The sequence below is a fragment of the Pelobates fuscus genome, chromosome 2 (assembly GCF_036172605.1).
Source record: "Pelobates fuscus isolate aPelFus1 chromosome 2, aPelFus1.pri, whole genome shotgun sequence".
Taxonomy (NCBI): Eukaryota; Metazoa; Chordata; class Amphibia; order Anura; family Pelobatidae; genus Pelobates; species Pelobates fuscus.
This window is the reverse complement of record NC_086318.1, coordinates 155139565-155158355: the sequence shown is the minus strand read 5'-3', so window position 1 is coordinate 155158355 and position 18791 is coordinate 155139565. Positions and strand designations below refer to the sequence as shown.

The 18791-nt window shown below is 44.1% G+C and overlaps 1 protein-coding gene across 6 annotated transcripts in view; it reads left to right on the top strand.

The window, feature by feature from the left end:
* The first annotated feature begins 217 nt into the window (after positions 1-217).
* Positions 218-18791, top strand: part of LRCH3 (leucine rich repeats and calponin homology domain containing 3) — a 99312-nt gene continuing 80738 nt past the window's right edge. For 5 of the 6 annotated variants that reach the window (XM_063442863.1, XM_063442860.1, XM_063442862.1 and 2 more), the window contains exon 1: positions 234-479. In XM_063442863.1, the coding sequence (XP_063298933.1) occupies positions 242-479 (238 nt within the window). In that variant the 5' untranslated portion in view covers positions 234-241. Of the gene's footprint in view, positions 480-18791 lie in introns of all 6 variants that reach the window. The other variant, XM_063442864.1, reaches the window with a different exon arrangement.

The following is an 18791-nucleotide window of genomic DNA, read 5'->3' as shown; positions in this document are numbered from 1 at the left end:
AGTTCCCCATAAGGGGATTCGAGGATTACGTACAGTACGGATAGCCAGAGAGGACAAACTATACTCAGCTTCCTGTCGCGTTTGCGCGCTCGCGAGCTGGGTGGGGTTAGAGAAGGTGCGCGTGCGCAGTGGACGAAAATGAGCCCGGAAAGTCCGCGCATGCGCACCACGCGCAGACCACGCCCCTGAATCTCGTTTCCCGTCAGCCAGGGCCGCGCAGGCGCAGTGAGCAGTCGGTGTGATGGCGGCCGCAGTGTTGGCCGAGGGCTCGGTTTCGTCCGGTTTTTCTGGGATTATACATAACGGTCACGGCGGAGCGGCATCTGTCCCCGGCCTGGGACCCGCTGCGTGGAACCGTTCGCTGGAGAGATCTCTGGAGGAGGCGGCGGTGACCGGAGCCCTCAACCTGAGCGGCAGGAAACTGAGAGAGTTCCCGCGGAGCGCAGCCCGACAGGACCTCAGTGACACCACGCAGGCCGGTAAGGGACAGGATTGGGGGCACTGCCAGAATGGGGGTCGGGGCACTGCCAGATAGAGGGGGGGGGTCGGGCACTGCCAGAAAGAGGGGGGGTCGGGGGTTACTGACAGGATATGGGGGGGGGGGGACACTGCCAGAATGGGGGTCATGGGGGCACTGCCAGAATGGGGGTCATGGGGGCACTGCCAGAATGGGGGTCATGGGGGCACTGCCAGAATGGGGGGGTTACTGACAGGATGGGGAGGGGGATGATACTACCAGAATGGGGGGTGGGCACTGACAGGATGGGGGTCAGGGGGGTTACTGACAGGATGGGGGGGGGGGTGATACTGACAGGATGGGGGGGGGAGATACTGATGGGGGGGGGGGGGGGCACTGCCAGAATGGGGGGCTTACTGATGGGGGGGCACTGCCAGAATGGCGGGCTTACTGATGGGGGGGCACTGACAGAATGGGGGGCTTACTGACAGGATGAGGGGCATTGTAAGAATGGGGGGGGGGCATACTGCCAGAATAGGGGGTCAGGGGGCTTACTGACAGAATGGGGGGTACTAAAAGAATAGGGGGGCTTACTGACAGAATGGGGTGGGGGGTAATGACGGGGGGAGTACTAAAAGAATAGGGGGGTTACTAAAATAAGAATAGGGGGTTTCTGACAGAATGTGGGTCAGGGGGGTTACTGACAGAATAGGGGGGGTTATCGAGAGAATGGGGGGTACTAAAAGAATGAGGGGCGGGGGGGGGGGGGTGGTTACTGATTGAGGATGGCACTGCCAGATAGGGGAGTGGGGGAAGCGTGCTGACAGAATCGGGGGTACTGCCAATAGGGGGGCACACTGCCAGGATGACAGGGGAATGACATCAGGTGTCTGATCTGACTGTGAGACATGGCCCCGGGAGCCACAGCTGACTGGCAGCATTACTGACCGGGCCAGTGGTTCTCCGGTGACAGAGAATTGGCCCCTGGGTTGTCAGCTCTAGAAATCGGCTGTCCAAGCCTTCCATGAGCAATATATGCTTGTTCTTGTGGTATGTCTTCGTATACCACTTGGTTTACCTCTAAATCCTAGTAAATGGTATTAACTTGAATGACCAATGCATATGAGTAGTGTGTGCTTGTTTATAGGCCAATCTAGGCCCAGAACTTGCCTTTTAGTTAAAAAAAAACAAAAAACATTTGTTTGTTATAGAAAACGATTCTAGGTGTTCCATAGCATTCCATAGTCGGACTTGTGATGTGGTCATTGAGTAGTGCAAGTGTGTGCCAGGATTTAAGGGGTGATAGTATATGCCCTGGTTAGGGTGTTCTCAAGTGAAAGGGGGATTTTTTACATGTGACTGCAAAGCTTTGTTTGCAGAGTTTGACTTGGTACAATGTATTAGACTTGTGCCCTGAAATTGTAAAACTTCTTGTTGTAGGTAAGTGGGTTATGATTTAGGAGTTGGGCCAGAACAGTCATTGTAGCATGAGATGATGGTGTACATCTTGATCTGAGTTGGACCTCGGTTTTAATAAACTGAGAGCCTCCCATCAGATTGGGAGAAATAAAGAGTTGGTAGATAACTTGAAATTACACATGAGAAGGACATCACTTAGTTTCAATAAAACATAAATGGTAAAAATGTTGAAGTAGAAAATATTGCCTGAAATGTAAAAAAGTAACAAGCTGATAACTGTTATAAAGGAAACTGTATCTTTTAGTTGCCTTTTCAGGACCTGGTTGTAAGTTCTTTGAAACAGTGTGGTAAATGTTTGACAAATTAATAGAATTTACAAAGTTTTTTTTTTTTTTTAAACTCACAGACTTACTGACATATTTGTAATGTGCTGTAACTTAATATACCAGTTTATTCGTACACCTAAACCATGACACAGTATGTTTAGTTAGCAGATATTGCATACAGGGGGAAATTATATACTTCTGGCTTGTGGGTCATATTATTATCTTGTTTGCATGAGGGCTTTTTGAAAAGCTTGGCTTATGGATTAGTATATAAAATATTTATTTGCTGCATTGAATCTAATATCCATGAATATTTATTATACTAGCTTCTGTCTTATGTGTCACATTAATCTATTATAGTAAGTGGTCAATATTGCCATAATAAAGATAGAAGTTAGCACAATAGTATACAAATGTTGACATAAACATGTAAACTCAGTCATCACGGAAAGTACTGACAATTTTTGGAAACTCCAAAAAACTATACATTGTGTATGACCAGAAAAAAATTAGTAGCATAAGTTTCTGTGTATTTGTATAAGATCTTTAATTCTTACATTTATGGTATAGAAGTATATATTTGTATGATTGTGTGTTTTGGTTAGCTAATGTATTTGTTAACTTTAGGGACCAAAGAGACGTATGTAGAAGTTAACCTTTTAGGGAAAAAAAACCCAAGTACACCTGAGTCTCTAGTCTCAAAGTCAATTTAGCTGGGCCCCGCTGGTCAAGTTGTCTTTACAATGGGGGCTGCAGATCTGTACTGCCGGATGTGCACCAAAACCGATACACAGATCGTGGCTGAGTTCTTGATGGAGACTACTTCACTGCTCTGTGCCGAATGCAAGCTTTATTAATGATGCTGGCAGCAACACACGGTACAGGCAAATTCCGCTTTTCAACTGGCCAGACTGCTCTAATGCAGCAAATAAGGCAGTGATTGCAAATCAGGCCTTCACGAGATATACAAAAAGAATCATATATACAGGCACCCTTTTATCCTTATTGGTGCAAGGTATCCAGGTAGCCCATTAACCTCCTAATAATCATAAAACAATAATTGATACCGCACTCAATCAATTTGAGAATATAATGTTGTATTTAATAATTCATGAATTTCATAAGTATTTCATAGATATTTAAATATGTACAAAATGTGAAAAAAGTAATAATTTAAGGAAAATGTATCCTATAGCAACCAATATAACTCCATGTATAAAAAATCCTTACAAGAGCTGGCTCACTAATATACAACAAATGCCAAACTGTATAGTATCATAGAAAATTCCAAATTTGGAATATATATGGTACTGACAAGGAAATATATACAATAGTGGAAAAATAAAAATAAAAAAATGTATAAAAATGAAAAAATACGAAAAAAAGAAATTTATATACAGTCCCAGTGTGTACACACTATTGTATTTAGGTGGATCTCACCAAAATGTCCTGTTGGAAAAAAGTCCTATTCCAGGTGAAGTATCCATACTCTGCTGTCCTCACAGTCAAACTGTTTCTCCTTGCTGGATGAAATGTTTTACGTCCTTGGCAAGCTTTTCAAGAGCTTAAACACTCCACATATACCGGACAAGGACTTGCCAAGGATGTAAAACATTTCATCCAGCAAGGAGGAACAGTTTGACTGTGCGGACAGCAGAGTATGGATACTTCACTTGGAATAGGACTTTTTTCCAACAGGACATTTTGGTGAGATCCACCTAAATCCAATAGTGTGTACACACTGGGACTGTATATACATTTTTTCATTTTTATACATTTTTATTTTTATTTTTCCACTATTGTGTATATATTTCCTTGTCAGTACCATCTATATTCCAAATTTGGAATTTTCTATGATACTATACAGTTTGGCATTTGTTGTATATTAGTGAGCCAGCTCTTGTAAGGATTTTTTATACATGGAGTTATACTGGTTGCTATAGGATACATTTTCCTTAAATTATTACTTTTTCAATTTTTTTTCACTTTTTGTACATATTTAAATATCTATGAAATACTTCTGAAATTCATGAATTATTAAATACAACATTATATTCTCAAATTTATTGAGTGCGGTATCATTTATTGCTTCACGAGATATAGCCCGAAGGAGTGATGACCCTAACTATTACCATTTGTTTGTGAGTGCAATACCTAGATTTTTTTTGGGGGGGGGGGGGGTGTGGCGAAACCGACCTCGCCACGTGTCCTTGGAGGGGGCTGCTTGCCTGCCTCTTGCCTTTGGACTATGGACCAGACTTTATGGGAATGTGATACCCCAGATAGCTATACCATGGAGCCTATTCATATAATGAAAGACTATGGGAAAGACTTTAGCTCCATGGCAATTGTACTGTGTGAGTAGGATCTGCGCGCTATTCGGTAGTTTTGTGCGTGCAGATCCCAGCTATCTGGGGATAGGTGAAATGTCTGTGTGTTATGTGTAAATGTGACTTTATGTATTTTAAAGTGTTTTATGTCGTTTTGCAACCATGTGGTTAATGGAGTCTGCCTCTAGTCCTGTATAATTGGGTTACTTCTCCAATTAACTCCAGGGCAGAAGGGAGGAAACCAGGGTGCATTGTGGGGATGTTTTTCTGCCAGCCAGAAAGGAACAAAAGATACTTTTAGTAACTTTTGAACCCCTGGTCGGATTCATGCCATTTTTTAATATGTTGTTCCCCTGAATGGATTGATTGCGGATATGTATTTTTATGTGAATGTGATGTATGGTTTTAAAGTTATGAAAGTTGTGTAAAAGTATATTTTACACTGTATGCATAATGGGATTATGTGTCACACTAAGGGGAGGGGATGTGTGGGAGGTAACATCTATGTCATTGGTTCTTTTATGCCTCCCCCTGGGTGTGGCCTGTATGTGTGAGTTGGAAATAAAAGCCAGGCTGGATGAGCCAGTCCAGAGTTCCTGTTTTAACCTCAAAGTGATGTGTCGTCTCATTATTGGGGGAAGGATTTATTGTATGCTGTTCCAGTTGACTGCTAGGGGTACAAGCCTATTCGTATGGTTCCTATTCAATGGTCTACAGCATTCATACGCTTGGGAGAATTTAAAGGTTTCTTGGATTCGGTGATTATGGTGTCTGCCAGAGTGCTTGGAGTCCTCAGGAAGCACTAGGAGCATCCTTTAACGGAGGTACTCAGTCGGGGTGCCAGTGGATCCGTTACAGGGGGGTTCTCTCTTTTATCTGCATTACGCTATGTACCACTTGTGATCTGTTGTTGGATTTATTCCCCATTTGAATATTCCTAGGTAGGTTTAAAAAAAAAAAAAAAAAAAAAGTGTTTTTTTATTTTTTTTGCAGTGCAAAATTGGCAGGCAAAATATGTGTATACATTCCACAGGGTGACAAATGTACTGTTTTTTTTTTTGTTTGTTTATAAAAGACAAGTGGAGTATGAGAAGTCAAGCATTATATAATTAAGAGATTAGCAAACTAGTAGAGAGTCTGTACATATGAAATAGGCAATATTGAAGTAGAAACAAGCATGTTTTTAGATATTTCCGAACCGAGTTATGTAAGAGCAACTGGGCCCATTAAGAGGTTGCTGGTTAGCTTCAATCAGACTATGTGCACATGGTTATGTTCTAAAGAAGGTTATTGCATTTATACATGAGTAGAGAGCAAGCTAGCCAGCCACATGTAAAAAAACTGGGCCTCAAGATGTAGTTTACGTTCTTGGCCGGTGGTTAATCCTAAGAATAAGTAATTCAACAAGCAAGGTTAACATGAATGAGTGCCATTTGGTGTCTGAAGTATTAATAAGCAATATATGGTTAAGTATGGGTAAAGATCATGCTTCATAGTTATCTAATTAACGATCTAAGTGCCCCTTACCTAGGGGGCAGCAGAGGATGGGGAGACATACTCTCATAAAGTTAATGTAATGATGGTCTAAGACCACGTACATGCTCCTAACAAATTCAAGTGGGCACATTGCATATCAAAACTGGAAACTCAAGAGAAGCAAATAAAAATTATAACTAGGCAACAAGGTGTAACAACATAGGCATCAAGAAGTAAGGAAACATGAGCCACAGCTGTGGCCCCTTTCGCTGGTGACATCCATCTCCTTGGTAGTCAGGTTCCGCTTTGAGTCAATGCTGCATTCCATTCCAAACGATATCACCTGGTTAGGATCCCAGGTTTGCTATGTGGGGGCTGTTGTCAGGATTACTGTTGATCCAGCACGCAGAATAGTATCACACCTAGGACTAAGGATAACGTTTAACCGGACTTTAGAATGTATTAATAGGTGCTCTTGGGCACTTAGGCAAACCATATACTCCATCCGGGGATAGTTTTCTGGTGTGGTGGTAGGGTAGTGGCCATTAGGCGTCTCAAGTAGTGCGGCAGTTCTTCAGGTGGAACAGTGTCAGGTATGCACCTGATTTTGATATGGTGCCGCCAATACAGATCCTCCATAGCTGCCATTTCGGTAGCAAGTGCTTGGTGTGAGGATTCAACCCTCTTTATAATGTTACGCATGGTGGACAGTTCGTCTTGTATATCAATTATGTCTTCTTCAGAGGACCTCACTCTGTCAGTGACTGACTTTATTACTGCTATATCCGTTTCTAGCAGTGTATTGGAGGAAGGTTTGGATATCTTGTTTGCTAGCCAGTTCCAACCCTTCCCTTTTAGTCAGGGGTGTTAGTGTCGTGTCTAGGGGTATAGGCTGTGAAACTGGTTCAGGCGGTACTGTTATGCAAGGTAGTGTTGGGGCCCCTGGACTTTCCGCGGCTGCCATCTTTTGCGGCGGTGGTCGCTGCCATAAGGTTCTGATATCCCTATTTGGTAGTGGTACTTGTGGGTTGCCTTTGAGATCGACGTTCCATTGCCAGGGTGTCTTCAGGCTGTTTGGATCGGGCAGGGCCCAATACCGGGGAACCGCTGCATAGCGATTCAATCTCGGCAACGGTCGGAGAGAAGTAGGCCGCAGGCTTGCGTTTGAATATTTAAAAAAAAATGTTTTTGGGGTGTGTGAAAGAATGGCATCCGTCATCCGATCAGGAGGACACAGTGGTATGGTATCTGTGTGTCTTGTCTCAATTTGTGAGGGTAATTCACATTTTTGGGCTGGGTTTGTGCCAACAGAGTTGTGGTGGGGAAAAAAGTGTGGATGAAAACCCCTTCCACCAGAAGTAAGTGGATAGTTAATACATTGCTAAACACATACACACACCAGTCAAGCCATAAGACTTGCTTTTCCAACAGAAATGTAACTTTAACAGTGCTCTCAGTACTGCAAGTGATTCTGGGTAGGTGTATTTGTGTTTGTCAATGTAAATATATATATATATATATATATATATATATATATATATATATATATATATATATATATATATATATATATATATATATATATATATATATATATATATATATATATACATATACATACATACACACACACACACTTGGCACTCACCCTTCCAAAATTTTCTTTCCAATATTCTTGCCTGGCTGCAGACCTCAGCGTAGGTATAAATATTCAAATTTGTAGTAAGGTGCACTCATCAATAACTTGCTTTTATTCTTAGAAGTGAAGAAATATCATAAATCAAGACCCTATATGGGTCGAAACGTCGATTTATGATATTTCTTCACATGTAATTCACTTCTAAGAATAAAAGCAAGTTATTGATGAAGTCCTGTGAGTGCACCTTACTACAAATTTGAATATATATATATATATATATATATATATATATATATATATATAATTATTATTTTTTTTTTTTAATAAGAGTACCTTTTCTGTAATGGATGGGGAGCTACTGATTGGTCTTTCAGATGGGTGAAGGCAGGGGCATACTAACCCAGTTTATCTGCCAGTAGCATTAGCTCTTTGGAGTTAACACAAGCAGAAGAAAATCTCCATGACTTTCTGAGTGACAGAAATGGAGGATTTTTTGCTCCACTTATAGAAATGGCAACTTTTATTGAAATCTGCACTTTTAGAAACTGTTGCAAATATGGCAGACTCCATACAAACAAGGTGAAGTGCTTTGTGTGTCTGGAGTTTTCCTTAAAAATTGTTTTGCTCTTCTTATTTGCTATTCCCTGTTTTAAAAAAATCATTAAATTCAATACATTGGAAAAACATATGTTAGCAACAATAACTGGTTAGGAAAAATGCTTCTCTGGGTTGTTTAGATTTTTCAGTCATTACATTATGTAATATTATACATTATTTTGAAGTAATACTTCTTGACTGTAGAGGAATTTAAAGGGACATGCATCACTTGATGACAATTCTTTTTAAACCAGCAAGCAAACACTTTAAAAAAAATATACAAACCAAAATAACTGAAGAATAACTTTACAAAGTACATAATAAATACATTTGCTCAAACTGCCTTATTGGGCATATCTTTCAGCTAGGCGACTTTCTTCACACTCCCCCACCCAGCACAGTTTCAGACCAGTTCACTAATGACAGAAAAAGGGGTTCATTGTGCAGCAGCAAGAAACCCAACACTGGAACCTGCTATGCATGATCACACTGATCAGACTCCTTCTGAGGATTTAGCAAAGTAAAGAGATCTTGCAACTGCACATGTGCAAACCTGTAAAGCACGCCCATTGCACCTTTACTGCATTCATATGGATAAGATGCTAATTGGTTAGATCTGCCTCCCCTGGATTGTGAGTGGAAAGCATAAGAAAAAGAAGCAGGTAAACATGAAAAAGAACCATGTTTAACCTGCAGAGTGAAGCAACTATCTCATTCAAAGCTAGAGTTTTCAAATGAGACCGTTGTCTTAACTAATTCATGTCCGTTTAGTGGAAAAGTAATTACTATAGTCAGACTTTAGATGTATTTTTCAAATTTGGATATTCTTTTATAAGTAGCCTGTCCCTCTCCACATAACTCATAACAAGTTGAGGTTGCACAGTATTAAGAATAAGTCGGTGACTCATTTTATTATATTCAGTTAATTTAATCCTGCGCTTTGAACAGATTAAATTCAAATGCATTGTGCTTAATTTGCCATTCAGTGAATGTAAAACATTACATAGGTATTTTGCTTTGGTGATCTGATACTGGATGCAATGGCACTGTAGTTTTAACTCTGCAATGTAAAACATTACAGTTTTGTTGATAATGCTATGTTTACATTTTAGGGTTTAAATACACCTCTAGTGACTTTCTTCCTGACCGCCACTAGAGATGCTTCCTGTAAAATTGGCAAGTAAAACTTGGTTGTGTGATGTTGCATCTCATAGAAAGGCATTGCAATCAATGGCTTCTTGTTAAAAGCACTTGGATGCACTTGCGACAGTGCTCCATAATTTTATGGCAGGACAGGAGGCTTCATATTTGCTTTACCTTCTTTACTGAAACCTCCAGCAGCAAAGAAACAGTTAACAGAACTTTTCAAAAAAACCAATCAGAACAAAGCAACAGTAGTATAAAACCCCTAAGCAGGCTCTTCCACTTCCTCTTTCTTTGCTGCTGCCTCCAGGTGAGCACTCACCAACTCAGAGTTGTCTCTGCTCTGGGTTGTTTTTATTTTTTTTTTTTATCCTACATGCTGCTTGCTTATTTGAACAGTCTGTTTAATCAGTCTATTTACTAGGTTTGTTTTAGCAGCTTAATTGCTGCATTTATTTAGGCAGGCTTCTTGCTGAATTTATTTTAACAGTTTATTGCTGTGTTTATCTAGGCAGTCTTTTGCTGGCTTCAGCTAGGCAGTCTCATGCTGTGTTTAGCTAGGCAGTCTCATGCTGTGTTTAGCTAGGCAGTCTCATGCTGTGTTTAGCTAGGCAGTCTCATGCTGTGTTTAGCTAGGCAGTCTCATGCTGCATTTAGCTAGGCAGTCTCATGCTGGGTTTAGCTAGGCAGTTTATTCTGTGTTATTTCCTATACCACTCCATGCTATGTAGCATGCAGTTTTCTCTCTCTGCTGCATGGGGACTGGATGTCCCTGCTTTAATGCTTTTACTCTGCCTGTACTCTGTTTCCCCTCCCTGGGTCTCCCTGCTGGGCTCTGTAGCCCATACCCTTTCTCCCCTATTCCCCACCTGCTCCCTGCGGCCCCTGGCCGCTTGCTGAGCAACTTTTTCAACTGTGGCAGTGCTGCGGCGGCCATTTTGTTGGAGCCTCGGCTGCCATTTTGTTGGAGCCGCATGGCCTCCATGCATCGCATACAGCCCGGTCTCACCCACCGAGCTGCCCTGCTACCTGCTGGCCATGTGGCCAGCCTTCCCTCTCCCTATACAAGGGGAGATAGCCCAATATTTCAGCTATCCCCCTACTTACTGTGCCTGTCTCACATGCTGCATGTGTGACAGATCCTGGATAGCAGGATCTGTCCCAGGCACTCTCACAGCTCACACTGCAGCTTACTATGATGTCTGCTGCAATGTGACTAGGTTCTCTATCCTAGCAGTAAACTTGCCACACCTTTTGCTACTAAGGAGAATCTTAGATTTACAGGGGTATTACTGCTCAAATAAATATCTTTGTTTAAAAATCATTGTGTAACAAGACTATGCCAATGTAATATATGCTAATCAAGCCTTTCTCTCAACAAACATTATATGGTCTGTTTTCAGCACCTAGCTCCCCTGCCAAGGTTTTGCTGCCCTTCCTGCAAGGGGCTTAAAATTTTCCACTATACATACACTTCAAATGTATCCTATTATTATTATGCCTGTGTGGTCTGTAGCTGTGCATCAGCTTCTAGCTGTATGGACCCTTCTACCCCTCAAGGGGGCTAACCGACCCCACATACAGTCCTGTCATAACCGTAATGAGAGTGGCCCCCCCCTCTCGCTGACCGCACTACTGGGTGTACAGACCTCTATGATACCACCCTGAGGGTGACCCCCTCTTACCTACAGCTCTGCTGGATCTGCAATGCCCGGTTATGGTTATATGAGGGTGACCCCCTCCTGCCGTCTGCACTGCTGGACTGGCAATGTCTGGCTACTTTATTATACGGCTAACCACTACGGCACTACTGTACCTACAGTGTCCGATTATGTTCAGACTGAGGGTGACCCCCTCCCCTGCTGGCCTATACTGCATAGTATGCTTGTGCTTGTTGGGTGACCCCCTCTTGCACGCTGGGTGACCCCCAGCTGGCCGCACCAGGTATCACTCAGACAGTGTTACCTCTATGGCAGTTATGCAATCACGTCTGAAGGCCAACCACTACGGCACTACTGTACCTCCAGTGTCCGATTATATTCAGACTGAGGGTGACCCCCTCCTCTGTTGGCCTATACTGCATAGTATGCTTGTGCTTGTTGGGTGACCCCCTCTTGCACGCTGGGTGACCCCCAGCTGGCCGCACCAGGTATCACTCAGACAGTGTTACCTCTATGGCAGTTATGCAATCACGTCTGAAGGCCAACCACTACGGCACTACTGTACCTCCAGTGTCCGATTATATTCAGACTGAGGGTGACCCCCTCCTCTGTTGGCCTATACTGCATAGTATGCTTGTGCTTGTTGGGTGACCCCCTCTTGCACGCTGGGTGACCCCCAGCTGGCCGCACCAGGTATCACTCAGACAGTGTTACCTCTATGGCAGTTATGCAATCACGTCTGAAGGCCAACCACTACGGCACTACTGTACCTCCAGTGTCCGATTATATTCAGAATGAGGGTGACCCCCTCCTCTGTTGGCCTATACTGCATAGTATGCTTGTGCTTGTTGGGTGACCCCCTCTTGCACGCTGGGTGACCCCCAGCTGGCCGCACCAGGCATCACTCAGACAGTGTTACCTCCATGGCAGTTATGCAATCACGTCTGAAGGCCAACCACTACGGCACTACTGTACCTACAGTGTCCGATTATGTTCAGACTGAGGGTGACCCCCTCCCCTGCCGGCCTATACTGCATAATATGCTTGTGCTTGTTGGGTGACCCCCTCTTGCACGCTGGGTGACCCCCAGCCGGCCTCACCAGGTATCACTCCAACAGTGTTACCTCTATGACAGTTATGCAATCACGACTAAAGGACAAATCTCCCGTGCCCAGAAGGTCACTTGTCCTGTCCTCATGCCACCCCGCTGACCTCACTGCCAGAAACCATCGGTACCCTACAGGGGACACTCCACCGGCCATCCTAGACGCTACACCGAGCACCCCTGGTACGCGTTGGCTAACGGATGGATTCATCTAGAGGATCAGTCTTCATGACGGAGTCCGGAAAGGTCCCCGCAGACACCTGATACAGGGTTTGCACTCTATCCGGGACTATCCACTGGATGTCGATGACACGCGGACACAGATGTTACAGCTTGGAAAGCGAATAATACTAAATTCCATTTTGGAATGTACCTATATGACTTATAGGTATCGCCTAGCTGGTTTCTACCCCTGAGAGCCGCAAAACGGGGATCAAGGTTACAGAATCTTGGACCGTTCCAGGAGCAATACGCATGACCAAAAGAGGCGTCCATTCCGAAGTTGCCATGCTGGGCGAAGTGTGCGGCGGAGTGGACTCCCGCCCCATCCCCATCCTACATGCTCCCAATGAATATGTCGCCTGTGGACACTTTGAGATGGAGGGCACTCATTCCCTCAGAGCTGCTCGGCGTGGATGATTGGTTCTCTCCCTCAACTGGACATGAGAGAAACCCACATGGATTTGCCATCAACATAGACATATTGAATCTGACTCACTCCCAGAAAATGCCAGGCATATGCTCCGCAACCTGCAGGTCACACTTAGGGGCCCAACCCGGTCGATTGACCAGTTGTTATTCGCCATCGAGGCCATACCTCCAGGATCCGGTACTATCAGCCGCTCCAACATGACGCTTTCTCGGGTCCTCGGCCTGGTATAGCCGAATCATGTGACCTTCGGATGAAGATCATCTAAAACTTAATTTATTACTCCGACATAGGGGGACCTGGCCTACCTAGGAGTTTCGGACCCCAACCAACTTCGGCCTGGACTCTGGAGTTCAAAGGAGGAACCTCTTCACGCCAACTGCATGGAACTATCTGCAGGTTTGTTCAACGTTTACAGCTTTCCCAGGGGAAGTGGTACTGCTCGCTACCTTCCGGCCTGGACTTATCACTGGTTGCCCACTTTGGACTGCAGTCGGATCTCACGTAGGATCGCTATCTATAGCGTCTGGGCAAGTATTCGTCATTTGTGACAATGTCTGCGGGACGAGACACTCATGTGGCGGACGGCTTCATCCGACCATGGAGAGACCCCAATGATTGGTTACCTCACCCTCCGGGGTCTCGACTACTGGCATGATTAAATTCGGTACGAACTGCCATACGGAGCGGTTCTCCAGCTGGCTGCCGGACCCTCAGCAAGGCGAGGGACGTGTTTTCCAAGCTTGGTCTCCTTCGGGGCGTACGCATTCTGTTTACTTCCAGGATACTTCAGGCTTTGCTTCAGACCGAATTCCTGGGAGTGTCGTTTCGCCTGGCCACACCACTTCGGAGGAGTCCTCCGTGCTTTCCCCTTTTGCGGGAGTTTGCCATGGGAAGGCAATCTACGACTACCTGTCTCCAGGTCCTGTGTGGGATCCACAGGGGTAGCCTGCCATGACTGGTGTCGGGAGAGATGTTTGGGTCCCTATGGCTGTCCCCATTGTCTGGCTGAGTTGCCCTCTCAGGGTAGGATCGTATGGGGCCATTCACGTCCTATGTCAGCTAGAGGACGACTCATGTGCGTTTTCGCAAGATTCTGGCATTGGTAAGGATCTCGTGGTCTGCAGTCTACCAAGAGGAGTATACCTTACAGGAGCCCTATCTCTTGCTATTCCTCAAGTCTAGTGGTATCGTATGTTCTGCATTTCCTTGAGGAATGACCTGATGACAAGGACTTGCCTTGCGCCAGTTTTTCCGCTTACGGTTTTCCCTAGTACATCTTGTATTTCATGACGTTCTGACGTCATGGTATTGACGTAGTGTTTTCTTCCTTCTTGCCGTTCAGTACATCGGTTTCTGCTCCAGACATATTTCATTTCTATTCGTCCTCTGTGTTGTACCCCTACTCTCCGGATAGGCCACGGCTCTGACAGGTTGTACACGACCATGTAGATCCAGGATCTGGTTCTTTCCTCCGTCTACTCATGGACAGCTGTTGATTTCTGCGTACGGACGTTTTGATCTGTTTCTGCATTTTCTATACACCGCTGCTTGGTTTAGGGAATGGGTTTTCCATTCTCCTTTCATTTCAGTCCTATGTCATATTGCTTCTGGTTCTACTATTTGGGCGTTAAAATTGCAAATATGAAGCCTCCTGTCCTGCCATAAAATTAGGGATTATTCTAGCCTCGGTGAGGGAATAATCTAAATTTTATTAAAGACAGGAGGCGAATATTTCCCCCCCTTTTCTTACGTTCCCTCCCTGGATTTGGGTCTTATAATTAATTGGGGATATTGTTATGTTTTGTGAATGCATTGTTTTACATAATAAAGGTTATTTCTATTATTTAGTGATTGTCTGTGTGCATTTTTATTCATCATGTTTGTGTTGTAATTATGTTTCGTCCATGCCTTTTTAGTTTAGGTACATACTAGATACTAGGTCTTCATAAGATCTGTAGACTTTGTTTATTCATCAGGTATTATAATGTGCAAGTGATATTGTATGGATATGACATCTTGCCTTGACAGTTTACTTTCACAATGTTTTCCTTTTTCTTGCAGTGTAATCTATTTTCTCTCTGGGCTTGACGATTATTTCTCTGGATATATCTGCTACAAGGTGGATTCGTTGGTTTCCTTGCTCTCCTGCTCGACCTCATCAAAGAAAGAGGAAGTGGAAGAGCCTGCTTAGGGGTTTTATACTACTGTTGCTTTGTTCTGATTGGTTTTTTTGAAAAGTTCTGTTAACTGTTTCTTTGCTGCTGGAGGTTTCAGTAAAGAAGGTAAAGCAAATATTCGCCTCCTGTCTTTAATAAAATTTAGATTATTCCCTCACCGAGGCTAGAATAATCCCTAATTGGCTGCAGAGCCGAGTAACGTCACTGGAGGAAAAGCGAGTGGCAGTGCTGGAGTCTCGATGCTGGAGAAAAGATATATATTAGTTAATACAATGTTAAACAAAAATCTGCACACAAGTCAAGCCATAAGACTTGCTTTTTCCACAGGTGTGCAGATTTTTGTTTAACATTGTATTAACTATCCACAGACTTCAGGTGGAAGGGGTTTTCAATCACATTTTTTCCCCACCATAACCTAATTGAAATTGAAATATATATAATCATTTTCCTTTCCAGGTTTGATTCTAAATGAAATAAAGGCAGACGTTGCTGTTAAACGGTTGTAACTTTGGTCCATGGGACACTTCTTGTTCAACCATTTTATCCCCTACTTGTTCAACTTGGCAAAAGTATTGAAAGCTCCATAGCTCTCAAAAAGTCACTTAATCTCATGGATGAGAAAAATGCCTGAACAATCCCATTCATCAGTTCTAAAATTCAGAACATAAGAACAAAAATGTTTGTTTATATATAGATATACAGACACATTTCTGTCAAAACTGATGAAATAGCTTTTTGTGGAAACATTCGTGTATTAAAGCTTGGGAAGCCTTTACGTTAAAAGAACAATACACCTGCATCATATAAGCAAGTACATAAGAGGTCATCAGACAATTTCTGGAGATTAACTCATTTTATATACATCCTGATTGCACAATTAGTCCTACCAGTTTAGAACTGCTTGTCCATAAGTGTAAGTGATGACTGGACAGTTAATAAATTACATTTGATCTCTTATTTTTTTTTATTTTTTTTTAATTCTTTATTTTTCAGTGCGAAGTATGGTCGTTACAGCATTCGGTAAGAGGAACTTAGACATTTTGCGTTTGAGCAGGGTCACATTACTTTCTCGCACTATTTTATTTTTTTAACATGTTTGTAAGCCTTGATCGCTATTGTGTCATCACTCTGTTCTGAGGTGTTTGTGTATTAGCTGATCTATGGGTGAGAGTCGGTGTGCTGTGGTTGTTCGTAGAGGGTCCTATGGTTTGTTCGTGCAGCTTGTGGTGTAGCGTGTTTTGTAGCCTCTTCGGTACAAGGCGTAAGTTGTGTGAGTCCTGTGGGGGTGTTGAGTATATAAAGTACGCCTAGTGTAGTGTGTAGTGGCTCCTGACCATGGGAGCTGCGGGGGGGGGGGGGGTGAGTGTGGGAGAAGTTTGGCGGTTGCCACATGTGTGAATGTGGTGGGGTGCTGCTATTCCCCGTTATGGGGGGTAGAGTGCTGGTGATGTCCCCAACCTTAGGTGTGGTTGCCTATGTATCTGCAGTGCCCTATTATTGGTGTGAATAAACAGTTGCACGGCCCTTGGTATAGGGTGTGTGTGTGGGGGGGGGGGAACTGGGAGAACAATGGGATATACATAATGTCCTGAGACAGTCTCAAGGTGAACTTAGAGACCGGCTGGTGTGGCTGGCTGGTCTTCGGCCGGGCTGTCGTCTTATGTTGGGACCTCACTGGTGCTTGTTCCTGGTTCTGCCGTCCTCTCATTCCTCATTCTCGGGATGAAGGGTGTTGCATGCACCGGGTTCCAGGTCGACGTTGAGGTGCAGGCTCTTTGTCTTGTGGTGTCCGGTAGCTGTGCCAGTCCCAGGGCCGTTAGGAATGATGCAGTGTCTTCCATGGAGGTGAGCGTGTGTACGCCATCGTTCCTGGATACCGTCAGGGATCCGTTTGCTCCCCATCTATAGCTTATTTTAGCTGATTGAAGCTGGCTGGTCACCGGTTGGAACGTTTTTCGCCACAGGAGGGTAGTTTTACTGAGATCTTGGTAAAACGACAGGGAGGCTTCCTCAAATTGCAGGGGGGTTTTGCCCTTGAGAGATGACATTATGAGTATTTTATCTTGTGTTGTAGAGCACCTTAGTATCACATCTCTTGGTGCCGTTGTCGGTGTCCCCCTGGGTCCTGGTAGGCGGTATACTCCTTCAAGAATCATTTTTTTGGCTACCGCAGGGGACAAGAGGGAAGTCAGCAACCGTCTGGCATAGTGAGGGAGCTCATCTGCTGTAACTGCAGCTGGGACACCCCTTATCTTAACATTGGTGCGGCGGTGACGATCTTCCATTGCTGTGATGTGTGAGGTGACAGCCCTTTGGTGAGACCATAATTGTTGGACCGAGGTCTGGAGTTCATGTATCTGTGTCTGGACTTCTGCTATGTCCCTCTCCGAGGCCTGTACCCGGTCTGTGATGGCCTTCATGCTATTTTTAATTGGAGCTAGTTCGGCAGCTAGTATTTTGTGAAAGTCCATCAGTAGTACCTTTAGATCTTGCCTGGTCGTTGGTGAAGTGTCTGTGGGAGCTTCTGACGGCTGCAGGTGAGTGTCCATCGGCCCCTCCGCTCCTGCTTGTTCGTGATGGTTAGTGTGGGTTTCAGGCCTTGTATCAGCGGCCTGCCGCGGGTGTGGATTGGAGCTGCATGGGCCTCTGGAACATCGTTCCGATGTCTCTGTGCTCCACCACTGCCGTCTTTTGCGATCGGCGACCCATCGCTGGCGTGTGGGGTGAGGCCTCCGGTGGTGCCTGGGGAGAGCAGTCGTTCGCCCGTTGCCGGAGGAGTGCTTCTAGGCTTGGCAGGGACAACGTGGGGTAGGCCCCGGTTTTCCGTTTTCGTCCGGGTTGGGCCATGGGACATGGTCCTTAAGGGGTTAAATAACTAATGTTTTTAAGGGTGGATTTGTTATTGTATTTGTGTGTGTTAGCGTGTTTGTGCTGTGACAAATATACAATACTGTCTTAAAACAGCTGTTAGGCAAAACAAATTTCAATTAAATTAGGTAAAATTAAATAGAAGCAAAGGTGATTAAGAGGGGGGAAGTTGGTTGAAAATCTGAAAGTGTCTATATATATATATATATATATATATATATATATAGGTTTGTTTGATGCTCACAGAATTTTGCAGCTTACTTCCTGAGAAGGGAGGTCTAATGTGGAAAGATTTCTAAGCTGATAAAACCACACTTTGCCTTCTGCATTGTGACAGTCACCAGCATTTCCTATCAAAGTGCTGTTTGTGACAGGGCTTTCAGCATGTTACCCTATATCCCCCCCCCCCCCCCCCCCCCGTTTGTAGTTTATTGGAGTTTACTGACTCACAATATGCAACTATGACCGTATATGAGAAAAATAACAAGAAACAAATATATTTGACAAAAACTCTTGCGAGTTGACTATTGTATAATATAAAAGTAGTACTCATGTGATGTGACACGTATAGTGGATTAGCAGGCAATTTAGGGTTTAGCTATAGACTAAACAAAACACTTTCACATGAATGTCCAGGGTGCCTTTTTAACCGTTAACAGTCTGGGTTCTGATGGGGAACATTTGTTCTGCACACTAGACTTTAATCTTTGTGCATTTGTATACTAGAGGCAGATTGCATAAAAAAAAAGGGCTTAATGGCTACAAAGAGATTACAAGACTAAGCTATATGCACACATTATGACTTGATATGCATACATTGAGACTTCAAATGCAACCGAAGTCCTAGACTGGTAAGTTCCCTCCACCGGATCATACGGCAGTTGTCTTACCTCTGCCCCGATGCACAGTAGTCGTCTGAGGAGTGGCCGGGAAGTCAAGCG